The 13076-nt window shown below is 46.6% G+C and overlaps 1 protein-coding gene across 3 annotated transcripts in view; it reads right to left on the reverse strand.

Moving 5' to 3' along the window:
- Window positions 1-2985: 2985 nt before the first annotated feature.
- The window catches only part of TXLNA (taxilin alpha), a 101684-nt gene continuing 91593 nt past the window's right edge, over window positions 2986-13076 (reverse strand). For all 3 annotated transcript variants that reach the window (XM_085648438.1, XM_085648437.1, XM_085648439.1), the window contains exon 11: window positions 2986-5339. In XM_085648438.1, coding sequence (XP_085504564.1) covers window positions 5028-5339 — 312 coding nt within the window. In that variant the 3' untranslated portion in view covers window positions 2986-5027. The remainder of the gene's footprint in view (window positions 5340-13076) is intronic.

Consider the following 13076-nt stretch of genomic DNA (forward strand, 5'->3'; position numbering starts at 1 on the left):
TGAAGACTCTTGGTGCTGATTTTATCCCGAAGGGCAGGATCTTGAATTGGTAGTGAATGTTCTCGTGGAAGAACCCGAGGCATTTCTTGTGAGCTTTGTTCATGGGGATGTGCAGATAGGCGTATTTTAGATCTATTGTTGCCATGAAATCCCCTTTTTGCAGCTGTGGGATTACTTCTTGTAGTGTGGACATTTTGAAATGTTGCGTGCAAATGAATTTGTTTATTTATCTGAGGAGTACGATGGGTCTTAGAGTGATATCTTGCTTTGGTACCGAGAAGTAAGGTGAATAGTTTCCTTTGAAGTATTCCCTTCTTGGTACCGTCTCTGTTGCTCGTTTTTGTAGGAGTTCACTTATTTCCTGTCTTAATTGTAAGAGTTCTGTTCCTTGGAACCTCTTCTTTTTTTGGTGGGAGTTTGTTAGCTCTATACAATAACCGTGGCGTACGACATTTAAGATCCAACTGTCTGTGGTAATGTCTTCCCATTGAAGTAGGTGGTGCGCTATTGTGCCTCCCACTGGTGCTGTGTGGGGGCCTTTTGTTGTGGTCCAGTCATTTGGAGTTTGCTCTTTCCCCTCTTGACGGTTGTCCCCTGGCTCTTCCGCTGCCCCGAAAGGCCTGCCTTGGTTGCTGTTGCCATGTTTGGTATACGGCCTGCTGGTTTGATTGCTGTCCGCCGCCCTGTGTTTGCTGTTGTTGGCTTGTTGGGAAGACTCCGCTTCCTGTTGGTTTTCTGCAGTTCAAACCTCCTCTCTTGAAGGTGCCCCTCTGTTGTAGGGTTCCCATAGCCCTAGCCATCTCATTGTTCTTTTTTATTTGGTGAAGGGATTCATCTATCTCACTTCCAAGGTACCTTCCTGTGAAGGGTCTGTTAATTATTAAGGTTTAGACCTCTTGCTTTAAGCCTGATATTCTGAGCCGGGCGTGCCTTTTCAACGTTGTGTCTGTGTACATCTGTTTCAACTGCATCTAGGACTGATTTCAGGCAGGTGTTTGCTATATTTGTTCCCTCCTGTATGATGGATTCTGCCCCCTTTTTTATCCTCTTCTGGGACCTTGTTCATCAGTTCTTCGATATCATCCCATGGTTGGTGGCCATACCTGTTTAGGAGGGCATTGGAGTTTACAATGCACCCTTGTGTTGCTGCTTCCTTCGCCATCTTTCTCCCCTCGATGTCCATTCTTTTGCTTTCTCTCTCTGGATGTGGGTCAATGGAGGAGTGAGCATTGCTCCTTCTTGCTGTGGTCACAATGATGAAGTCTGGCATTGTGTTCCCTTGGTGGATGGTGGGAAAGCCTTTAGGAGGCTATTTCTGGTGGTGAAGCCTTCGAGGGATAGCTACAGACCTCTTCTTCTGGGCTCTGTGTCCAGGTCGTTCCATTCTTCCTCAAAAGTCCCCGAGGCTTCCCCCTCTTCTGGAGCATTGAGCTATTCTTTGTGAGGTTCGGGGGTTGGCAGAGATTCGGGGATATCTTCTTCCTCTTCAGCGTTTTTGGCAACGGTGGCAGGTTTTGCGGTAATTCGGAATTCCTTCAGCGCCTTGTCGAACTCTTTCTTTCATTGACGGCGTGCTGCCATTTCTGCTTCCAGGAATCTCCTCTTCTTTTTTGCCCACCTAGAGGGTCCTTTCGGCGTCTTTTCCCTTGCGGCCTCTTGTACGACAGCTGCCTTTGTCGATTTCAACAATCTTCCCTCGTCTGTATCCTGGGGAGGGATCCGTGGGTTTCTTTAGGTCGCGGCTGACCCTCGGTCATAGTTTTCTTCGACACCTGGGCTGCCCTTTGCACCTTCTTTTCCGGGCCCTTGGTTTCCGGCAGGTGAGGGTTTCTTACCTTGTCCGTCTTCTTCTCTGTGTCCTTCGTCGCCTTCTTCATGGCACTCTTATTCTCAGTGTCCCCTTCGAGGATCTCAACATCTGACCCCCTCTCCCGTGTATCGATTCTGCGGTCACTCCCTGGTCGTCCTCGTCGCTTGGGAGGCCCAAGTCCCTCAGTGATGGTCATTTCTGGCTTTGGAGCATGGCTGCATAATGGTCCTCCTTTTGCTTTTGGCGTACCTGGACTGTCTTCGACACGAACACTGCGCAGGCCTCGCAGTCTTTATTCTTGTGATCCCTCGACAGGCAGAGGTTACAAACGTGTGGATCACACTGTGCAAACTTGTGGTGACACATTGGGCAAAATTCGAAAGGGGTATTTTCCATGGTGCCTAAATCGCCCTCTTTTGATTCATCTGCGTAGTTGCTCCATACGGGTCCCCTGAAGGGAAAAGCTGTCCGGAGGTCTCTCTCCTTCTCCGGAGTCTTCTCAGTCGATCACCGATGGTTTTCTCACTCAAATTACTTGGAATTTTGCCCAGAACTTTGCAGCGTCTCCCTTTGCTTCTAGACCCAACAGCGGAAAAAAGAACCTGAAGATGGCTACCAGGCATAGAAACTTCCGGGACGCCGTCTGACATCACACAAGGGATCGACCTAGCACCAAATGGTGGTCGATGACACTGCAAAAAAACAAAAAGAAACACAAAAACAATTCCGGACCCAACCATTAGATGGCGAAATAATGCACAGCATGTGAATCCAGAAAAGGATTCCTGCTGCAAAACTGTAGATTATCCTGGTGTGGTTAAAAAATAAATCCATCCTGCAGTAAGTAGGTGGTTACACTTTATAAGACTCATGTCAGGGTTGGACAAAAACACTTATTCTACTGTCATTCTGCCCATTTCAACATCCATATTCTCTTGCAGTAGCCTATTAGGACACGGCTAACATTATGCTTGAAATATTCCCAAAGAAACTGTACAGTTGCAATACATGGAGGGCACCACTTCATGAACAACAAAGTTGTACTCATGCCTAATGTACCACCTTCCTTTACAACAGCTTGACAATGAGAAGTGTCCAGTTCACATAAATCTTAGAGTACTCAACATGGAGCATCAAGAACCCTGTCACCTCCCAAATAAATGACATCTAGACAGTTGGCCAAAATTCTCTATATATTTGTTTGCATTAGCGCCATAGACAAATGAACCATAACAGAAACAACTGCTTAAATTCTTCAAAATTTGCGCCTGTGGCTTCACCTTTGGACGTCTAACTTCGTTGACTATTTTGACACCACAAAAATGTGCCATTCAGGACTGGCAGCCCAGAGGGGGTATCAGTAGCAGGAGAAAAGCCATTTAGATAAATGTCTGTATGTAAATAGGTTTGCAAAGTAAGAGGGACAAAGAAACAATGGAAAAACAAGAAAGCTAAATCAGCGTAAACTTGCAAACGTGTTCATGCACAGTGTTCACGCAGAAGGAAATATCTCACATCACACGGTTACCTGTGAGAGCTGGCATTCAACATTCATCCCCCAGATGGAGTCCACTGCTTATGTAAAATACTGTAATGGCCACATAAAGGGACAAGGCTTCCACCATGTGCAAATGTTCAACTGCACTATTGCACATGAGAATGTAAAGTGCATAAGTGAGAATTGAGGTCATTACGAAAGGTCAGTGTTCCATTGTCTGAAGGATGAGTACTGAGACCGGGCCAGGGCAAGAGACAATGATGCACAGAGTTGGACAATCCACACTAGTCATTCTATCAATTTGTAGTGGGAAAAACATGGGCAGGCAATGCCAAGCATTTGGTAAGTAGAGGACATAACTAGGCATCGCTCGCCATGGTGGTGGGCAGGACAGTGATGGCGGAGTCACACCAATGATTTATGGTGGGGATGATGTTGAGAAAGGCACGCTGTGCTGTTAGTATAAAGGGGGACAATGCTGAGCGAATTACACCGTATGCTGTGTGTAAGAGAAAATGCTTGGTAAGTCATGCCACATCAGTGTTGAAGAACACTGATAATTACATATCTTAATCTGTCTGCATAGTGCGGGGACATATCTAAATTGGGGCACACTGTTATGATAGGTCAAGGAATGCAATGCTATGGTGGCAATAAGGCATTCCATATAGTCAGCGTATGATGAGGAATGTTATAAATGGAGAAATGAATGCCAAGTTGACAATAAAAGTGAAACAATATCATGGTGTTAGTAAGTGCATGTAATACAATTGCTCGTTTGTAAAAGAACATAAAGCCATTGACACAGAATGGAATACCATGCTATCAGTGAGTATGAAAGACAATGCTCAGCAGAACAATGTACATTAGAGGTTAGTCTGTGCGTTTAAAGGTGGGGAACAATATCACACTGTTTATGAAACAATTCTAAGGCAAGCTCAAAAAGGCTTACCCCAGGCACAGATAATAAGGCTTTAAGAAAACTCTTGACAGTGCGTTGTGGGTACCAATTTTCCCTTTCTGTTGTCTTAAGCCCAGCATAGGGCTGCAGGGTGGCTGAGCTGCGATACTTAAGGCACTAGCAATTAAAGACTAGAGCCAAGCAACAAGACCTACATTCCAATCAGCGAGCGAAGGCCCATTACTGCCTGTCTCCAGGAAGAGGGAAATTAGGGTAAACCCACCTTAATTAAAATCATTACTCACTGGGCCAGGGGTCCTACAACGGATGTTCAGCAGCACCTCTTCTCAGGATACAAGGTTTTATATTTTGCTTAAAAGAACTCTAACCATCCCACCTTCTCGAACAGTTAGCATTGTACATTTAAATAAAGAAAAACACACAATTTTAACACAACGGACACATGTGACCCTATGTAGCTGTACATCCAGCAGACCACACAGAGTCCTGGGAACTTCTGAAGACCACAGAGTAAGAATATGTTGCAATGTGCACAAATTAGCACATACAACAGAGTCTCACATTCGCCCACAAGGGCATGAACAAAAATATGTTCCGGTGGAGTGGCCTCCTGTGCAACCACTCCAGGTTTGCACTCCAAGAACTTTTTCAATCAGGCCAAATGGGAAGTTGTAGGCAGGGGCGACAGGCACTGAAATCTGTTTTTGGAGTGGGGGGTAAGGGGGAAACAACGCATTTTGTTTTCCAGCCCACAGAAGTATCAGAGTTCCTGCCTTTCCCCCACACTTGTTAAAGTGTCACTCAGCAGCAGCACAGTTCTCACAAGCAGCATCGCCACAACCTCCAGTGCTCTCCACAACCACTGGAGGCACGGAATGCAAACATCCCTCAGGGCACGGAATGTTGTTAGCCACCATGTGAGAGTCTGCGGGTGACTCCTCAGCCATGGTCTCAAGAGATTCCACATGGTTGGCAAGTGGGACAGGCACACTGAGATCCAGCACTTTCTTGTTCAAGTCATTGCGTTCAGTCTGCAGAGCTCTGCACAGCTTCTCCAGCCGCTGGATCTTCACCTGCAGTCCTTCCAACTCCTTATCCCGAAGCGTCTTCTGCAGAGAAACAAGGAGCAAACATCTGAGAAGGAACACTACACGCACCTCGTAAGTTTGCCATAGCCCAACATTGGATTCAGTTGTTAGTGAAAGGCTCGGAGACGGTTCCAGCAAATGTTATGTCTGAGATTCCCCCCCTCCCGATTTCCCACTCTCCTTTCAACCTATTTGCTTTCACTTCTGCTAAACTAACATGTGCCTCCCTTCACAAATGTATTCCCTTGAATATATATCACAATCAGCAAACTGTAGAAAGAACAGATTAATTAACTGTGAAGAGCTAAGAGGCATCTAAATGCCAATGGCAGGTAGGACTCCCTACTTTGGAGGAATTCAGGCCTGCAACTAAAGAAACTAAGTTACTTACCTGTAACTGTGGTTCTACAGTATGGGTATCTTTCATAGATTCACATGTTTGAATCATTCCCTGTCAAAGTGACAGTCTCACAATAAAACTAGAAAAGCAGTGCAATGCTAAACATAGCTTTTAAAAACTACAGAGCCTTCACTTTAGAACATATACATATCTTTTGAAAGAAACCAAACTCCAACCAATCAGGTTACTGCACCCTCTAGAGGCTTCCCCTCAGTGGCTTCCCTCTCTCAAGATTATTTTAGCACAAGTGTGAATATGAAACAATACCAAAGATAAGGTGAGACTCTGGGTTAGAGGAATGAGTCGCATGTGAGACTATGAAAGATACCAATACTGGAGAACTACAGTTACAGGCAATTAACTTATTTTGTTCTCCAGTATTGGATCGTTCAGATTCATATGCTTGAATCAGAATAAACAGCAGTTAAACAGTACAGTATATATATAGATATACAGATACAAATATTAACATATGCAACGTTAATTATGCACAATATAAGAGCGGAAAACATGGTATAAATTACAAAGAGAGCTCAGCTTTACTGGAAGAGATGATGTAACACCGCCTGGCTAAACATTTCTAAACATTATTGTGTAGATGTGTCAGCAAGACAATGTAGGTCAAGTAGTACTTAAGACACTATTTCAAACCGCTCCAACAGCTAAAGGTTAGCTACCGCTTTGGGAGGATACTGCTATGTAATCTATGCACAGCAAGTGATCTACAGCTCACATGCCTCGAACGGATAATGTTACTTACCAAAAAGCATCTGTTCTTGGCAAGTAGAGCCACATGCGCCCAACCACCTCCCTGGATACCTCTCTATTTAATTTACATGCATACGCATGGACATCTCTATTCTTTACTACTGCTCCATTCTCACCCTCTGCGGCAAACAATCTAACAATGGAATCGATGCCCATGCGCACTGTCATCAAAAGGGGGAGTCACCTACCTCGTGACTGGAAAGACTTCTTCGAAGAAAAACAAGTGCAACCATCTGGACCCAACACTAGATGGTGAGCTATGCACAGCATGTGACCTACAGCTCACATGCCTTGAACAGAATGCTATCGCTTAATTTAAATGGAATTCTGATGGCACCTTTGAAATAAATCTTGTATTTGTTTGTAGGATCACTCGTTCACTCCTGAACTGCATAAAAGGCTACTCAATGGTGAGTGCTTGTAATTGACTTACTCTCCTTGCCGATGTAATTGCCGCCAAGTGTACTTTAATTGAGGCATGAGTGAGACTTGACTGCGCCAGATGCAATAAGTAAGGAAGAATCTCCTCTGGTGTAGATTATATACAGTGTATTTTTTACTCTTGGCACCAGATACAAAAATGCTTCCATTTAAGATTACAAGTGTTGTTAGTACTATCTGCTCTAGCTCTTGCCAAGATGTCTTTGCATTCTCTTGGGATGTTCAAGTGTTCAAATTCATTATATTAATTGTGAGTGTAAGGATTTTGTGTCCGGATGAAGTACTTGCCCTTGGTTCATCTTTGGTAGATAAGGAAGTGGTTGTAGTTGGATGTGCTGTTTCTCTGATAGGGGAAGTAGCTCCGTGAACATATGTGCCTAGGCCATCACAGGCTTTAAGTATTAGCCTGCAAGGTTCCACTTTCATCTTTCTGAGAAGCGAGGTAAGGAGAAGTAACAGAGGAAAAGCGTAGGCAAAGATTCTGGACCATGCTATAAAAAATGCATTCCTCCACAAACCTGGTTGTGGATGCCAGCTTGCGAAGAATTGGCATTTCCAATTTTGGGAAGTCGAGAACAGGTCTAAATTTGGTCTGCTCCGTGGACTAAAAATTTCCGCCAGAACCTTTTGAATGATTTCCCATTTGCGGCGGTTTTTCACCCTGCTTAGTGTGTCTGCAAGGACATTCAGTTGCCCAAGCACATGTTCTACTTTCAGCCTTTTCTGATGACGGACTGACCATTCCCATATCTTATGTGTCTCTCAAGACAGTTCTTGGGATATTATGCTCCCTTTTTTTTTTTTATACAATACATAGTTGTGGTGGTGTCTGCAGATGAGCACTGTTAATCCTTGGCAGAAACACTTGTAAAGCTAGGTCCACTGCTTTGAGTTCCAGAAGGCTGACATACAGAAGTAACTGAGATGGCTCCCATTTGCTTGCAATCTTGAAGATGAGCTCCACAAACCTCTAAGGAAGCATCTGTTGTGATTACCAAAAGCAGAACTTTCGGTATGAAGGTTAGGCTTGTGGAGAGATTTGCCTTGTGAATCCAACCAAGAAAGTGCTGCTTGTATCCCTTGAGTAACACGAATTGCATCAAAGTATCCTTGCATTTGGATCTATTGCCTGTCTAGTTCTTGTAATTGTTGCATTGGAAGGCAGCAGAGCAGAACCAAAGAAATCCATGGGGACATAATTTCTAATAAGGATTTGAATAGGCAAACTAAAGCGACCTTTTTAGGTCTCGGCTAGCGAAGGCTGTGCTTGCGCAGTCTCGCTCGCGAGATTTAATGACTTTGAGAAGAGGGGCTTGCACCCGCCCCTCTTCTCTCCTGTTCTCCATTGGCTGGCCTCTTAAATGCTGGCCAGCCACTGGAGAAGAGGTCCAGTCACTCCGATTATGCCCCGTCCTTTTCGGATCGGGGGGCGTGTTTTTTGCGAGAAGTCTCAGGGAGGAGACAACAGCAAAACACGCCCCCCAATCCGAAAAGGACACTCCCTTTCTCCGAGGCATTTTCTGCTGTGCCTCGGAGAAAGGCAGTCGTGTGCTCGTCCGCTCCCCCTTCGTCCGGTTGCTGCTCTGGTCTCCTCACCTCTCCAAGGGTCCAGTTTGAACATGAAAAACACGTGTTGGCCTCTGACGGGAAACCCGGCAGGTTAAGAGTTAAAGCTCCGCTCCCTGGGGAGTAAGAGGAGCGCTTCCTGCCTGAAAGTCATGCATGACGCAGCGAGTCACGGCCTGGGCCCTCCCCCGAGCTCTCGGCTCAGTGACAGAGCTGCAGCCGCCTGGGAGTCCTGAAGGGAAGCTCAAGGCTACGGAGCGCGGCTCGAGCTCGCAGTTGCGATCCCCGAGAATGTGACGTCTGAGCAGCAGCATGCGTCCGAGACCTGCACACAACGTCAGCATGAGAGCGGCGGTCGTGCTGGGGCTCCTGGCACTGGGCTTCCCCCCCCCGGCGCCTGCGAAGAAGGTGAGCGCGTGTCTTTGCGCTGTATTTGTGCACTCAGTTTCTTCTTCAGGTGAGCTAATATTTGAAACTAGACCAAATTCTGGCCAAACAGCAACGGGAGCGCGAGGGCAGGATGCAAGAGGGCAAACACCAATCAAGCAACAATCCAGCGCCACCCCTAGCTCTGTTGTGGCCCTCGGCACCAGACCCCTATAAGCAAGGATACTTTTTAGAGTTACCGGGTGACTCCGTGTCACCAGGGGCGTCGTGGTCTATCCCTGGTCGTGCACCCCTGGGAGTGGGTAACTGTTCATCTTAAATGAACCCACTGAACAGAGTGGTTTGTCGAACGGAAGTCTGGACTAGAATTGGGAGTAATTTGGAATCGTTAATTCTGCTGATATCTGTCGCGAGTAATAATACACTTAAACGTTTCTGGGCAAGACGTTCGTTTCTCGTGTTATTTTATTCCGAGGTTTTATTCTTTGGCATTGATTAACTAATCGGTAAAGATTGCACTTCTGCATTTCTAGTCCTTAAAAAACAAACAAATATAATTGTTGGCGAGCGTTGAGTCACCCGAACAATTTATTCCGAAAGCTTTTACGGGATTCGCCCTTCAAACGGTTGTGCACATTCCATTAAATACTTTAGTAACTATCCTGGTTGATAAAGACAAACGAAACTGCTTTAAAACAGCCCTTGCATTTGAAAGGGACGACTGTTTGCCACAGTGTGATTCTAAGCATGGAGAAGTTAGAGAAGCCTTCCTCAAACCTAGTGCACGGATGTCTGGTCTCAGCAGCGTGCAGATTTCTCGGCAGTGCACAAATCCTGGTCTGAGCCAGTGTTTGGATATCATGTCTCAGCAGCATGCAGATCTCTCGCCGGTGCCCAGCAGTGCTCAGAGTGCGTGGCGCTGTGCAGTCCCCTCTGCGACTCCCGGCATGTGACCACGGCATGCGAGCCACCGTCCACGACCAGTCCATTTAAATAGGACTCCGAGGTCGCTTACTGGAACGGCATCTGCTTGCCACTTGCCGTCCCCGTAGAACCTGCTTTCCCATTTTCCCCACAGAGAACACTTCTCCCTGGATGGAGAGAAAGGAGGGGGTGAGGGAGAATTTAGGGAGAAGTGAGCATGACAAGTTGGTGCACTCCTGCGTGCGCTTTAAGCCTGCTCCCGGTGCACTCCGGGTTCCCCAGCCGTCCTTCCCGTGAACAACCACACAGCATGCACTGTCCACCGATTTATTATTAATATGCAGTTTTGCTTCGGGCAACACGGAACGTGAGGGGCGGAAAGGGGGTGTGGAGAGGGAGTGTGTAAAGAAGACACATGATCAAAGTAAATTACAAAGACAGCTAGGGGGAGGGCTGCTGTAGATCCGGGTAGAGTTGGGAGCACCTTCTTTGTTCCGCTGACAGGCACTTTGTGCTCAGGGTCTCTGCGGGCCGCGGGGGCTTCTAGGCCTCAGGGGTGCAGGCGGGAAACACTTGTGGAAGGAGGCACCCTGGCGCAGATACACCCTCACTCTAGGGTTGAGCATGGAGCTGGAGGCTGCTGGAGGGGAGCCTGGGGCGATACGATCAGTGAGGTGAGTGTGAAAGCCCCCGCCTGCCAGCCAACAGGCCTGTACCCCCCACCCCCAGCAGTGCCGTGGTGACGGAGGGTAGGGGGATGGGCGCTGCCTCAACTCCACTTGCTTTAGTTTATCTCTCATCTATACTTTCAATCATCACGTGTCTTTCTTTTACTTTTATCGAGACATACTTTTAATAATTTCAATCTGTTCGTTGTTTCTTTACAGAGCTCTTAATCCCATGTTATCCTACTTGATTACTTTCCAATTGTTGTATTTCTTTCTTATTGTTTTCTGTCGCTGTTTTAATTGTTTTTATTGTTCATTACTCTCTTTCTCTATTGTTTCACTTTGATTTAGTTGAGACTTGACTTCTTAATTTTCCTATTTTTTTCACTTGTTTTATTTACTACCGAGCGTGGGGACACCACGCTCGGTTTGGCAGCCTCCCTATGTATATGTTAGCAGACCTGTTCCGCAAGAGGCCCATGAACAGTAGGGATGGCGCTCAGGAGGTCGGCACAACAGCGGCACAATCAGTACAGGCGAGGGGGTGGACCTCGTTAGGGAGAGGGGCGGCCGATGTTACCACCGGGCACTGGGTGCGTGGCTAGTGTCATAGGCGCTCAGGAGGCTCACAGTGAGTACAGGCGAGGGGGGGTCCTCTGGGGGGGGGGGGGGGGAGTACTGGGGCACACTTTTATGTGCCTCTCCTTCAGGGTTTGAGTTGAAGTACTTCCCTTATTCTGAGCACTCCTAACCCCTCCTCATCACAGTGGTGAATACAGAACACGACTATCTCCAGTCTTGAAACTTCCGACCACACGTAGCCTGCCAGGCCAGTATTACCCTGCCTTCCTGTCAGGGCTGTGTGTGGGTGTGGATGTGTGTGTGGGGGTGGCTGTGTGTGTGGGGGTGGCTGTGTGTGTGGGGGTGGCTGTGTGTGTGGGGGTGGCTCTGTGTGTGTGGGTGGCTCTGTGTGGCTCTGTGTGTGGGTGGCTTTTTTTTGGAGGTGGCTCTATGCGTGGTGGGTCTGTCTGTGTGTGGGTAACTGTGTGTGTGTAGGTGGCTCTGTGGGTGGCTCTATTTGTGTGTGGGTTGCTCAATGTGAGTGGCTTTGGGTGTGTGGCTCTGTGTGTGGGTGCAAATGCAATAGGTCTCGCGTTTGAGAGTGATTAAGCTATTGACATTGTAAATAACAATGCTGTTTCTTTAAATGTTTTAAAAACAAAAACATAAACAAAAATAATGTCATGAGCAATGCCAATAGCTCTAACTTTACCAATGCCGAGACCATTGCATTGTAAATGCTTGTTTCCTTGTGCTACACATGCCAAGTGCATTTATTTATTTATTTTGTTCGTATTTCTGCTGTTCGATATGCCTTGTCCTTCACTGTATCCAGAGTAGACCACAGGAATGCTTTTTTAATGGACGGTTGAAGGACTCCTTTTTGTGGGTTCAACGTAAGGCCTAATTTCTTGAAAAGACGTAGGCATGCCATTGGTTTACTTCTTTGCAGCTTGATAAAAAGGCGCTTTGACCAACCAGTAGTCTAGGTATGGAATAATTTGGTGTTCCTACTGTCTCTGGAAAGCAGCTACTGGAGCCAGGCACTTATTGAAAATACAGGGAGCTGGTTTAAGACCGAATGGGAGAACTTTTAACAGATAATGGCTGCCGGCTACTATGGATCTGAAACATTTTCAATGGCTTGGATGAATTGGAATATGGAAAAAAGCATCTTGGAGATCTGATGTGGTCACATAATCTAAATGGTACAGAGGTTGAATGAGGTCTTGAATCAGGACCATGCAAAATGTCATTTTTCTTTGATATTTAAGTTTCACAAATCCAGAATGGGTCTCCTTTCTCCTGACTTCTTTCTGATCAAGAAGTAACAGGAGTAAACGCCCCTTCTTTTCTGGATTCCAGGGTCGCGTTCTATGGCTCCTATTTTGAGCACGTTTTGGACTTCTAACTTCAGAAGATGCAGATGCTTTGGTGGGGACTATAGGGCTGGAGTCTGAGGCGGTTTTTGAATGAATTCCAGTGTCTGACCATATGCAATTAGGTCCATCACCCACTGCTCTGTTATTTCTCTACATTCGGATAGGTGATCGGAAATTTGATCTCCGAGGCATAAAAGAGGAGATGGAGCTGTACCGGTGCCTGTCTTTACCCTGTGGACCTTGTTTTCTTCTCTGGGTTTGCCTTGCGTCGGCTTCTGAAAGAGGTTTGCTCTGTTGGTGCTGGGGTTGAAACTGCTGTAATATAAGTTGGTGTGACAAAATGGGGTTCTGTTGCAGTACCCCCTCCACATTTTGCCTGGCTTTTGATACAACTTTGACTATAGAGTACTTGGTCCCTGCTGTCCAGGTTGCCAGTCAGTGTTCTTTCCCTAAAACTGTCCCTTGTTTGACACCACTTCAGCTACCCCCTGTAAGTCCCTAGAACCTACGGCATGGGGACTGAAGAGGGTATCCTAGGGCTGCAGCACCAACCTAGGGTCCCCTCACCCAGGCCATGCAAACTGCCACTGCGGACTGCATGCCTGGGTGAAGAGAAAAACGGCAAAATGCACATGGCACAATACCCTATGTGTTATGCCAA

The sequence above is a fragment of the Triturus cristatus genome, chromosome 3_2 (genome assembly GCF_964204655.1).
Source record: "Triturus cristatus chromosome 3_2, aTriCri1.1, whole genome shotgun sequence".
NCBI lineage: Eukaryota > Metazoa > Chordata > Amphibia > Caudata > Salamandridae > Triturus > Triturus cristatus.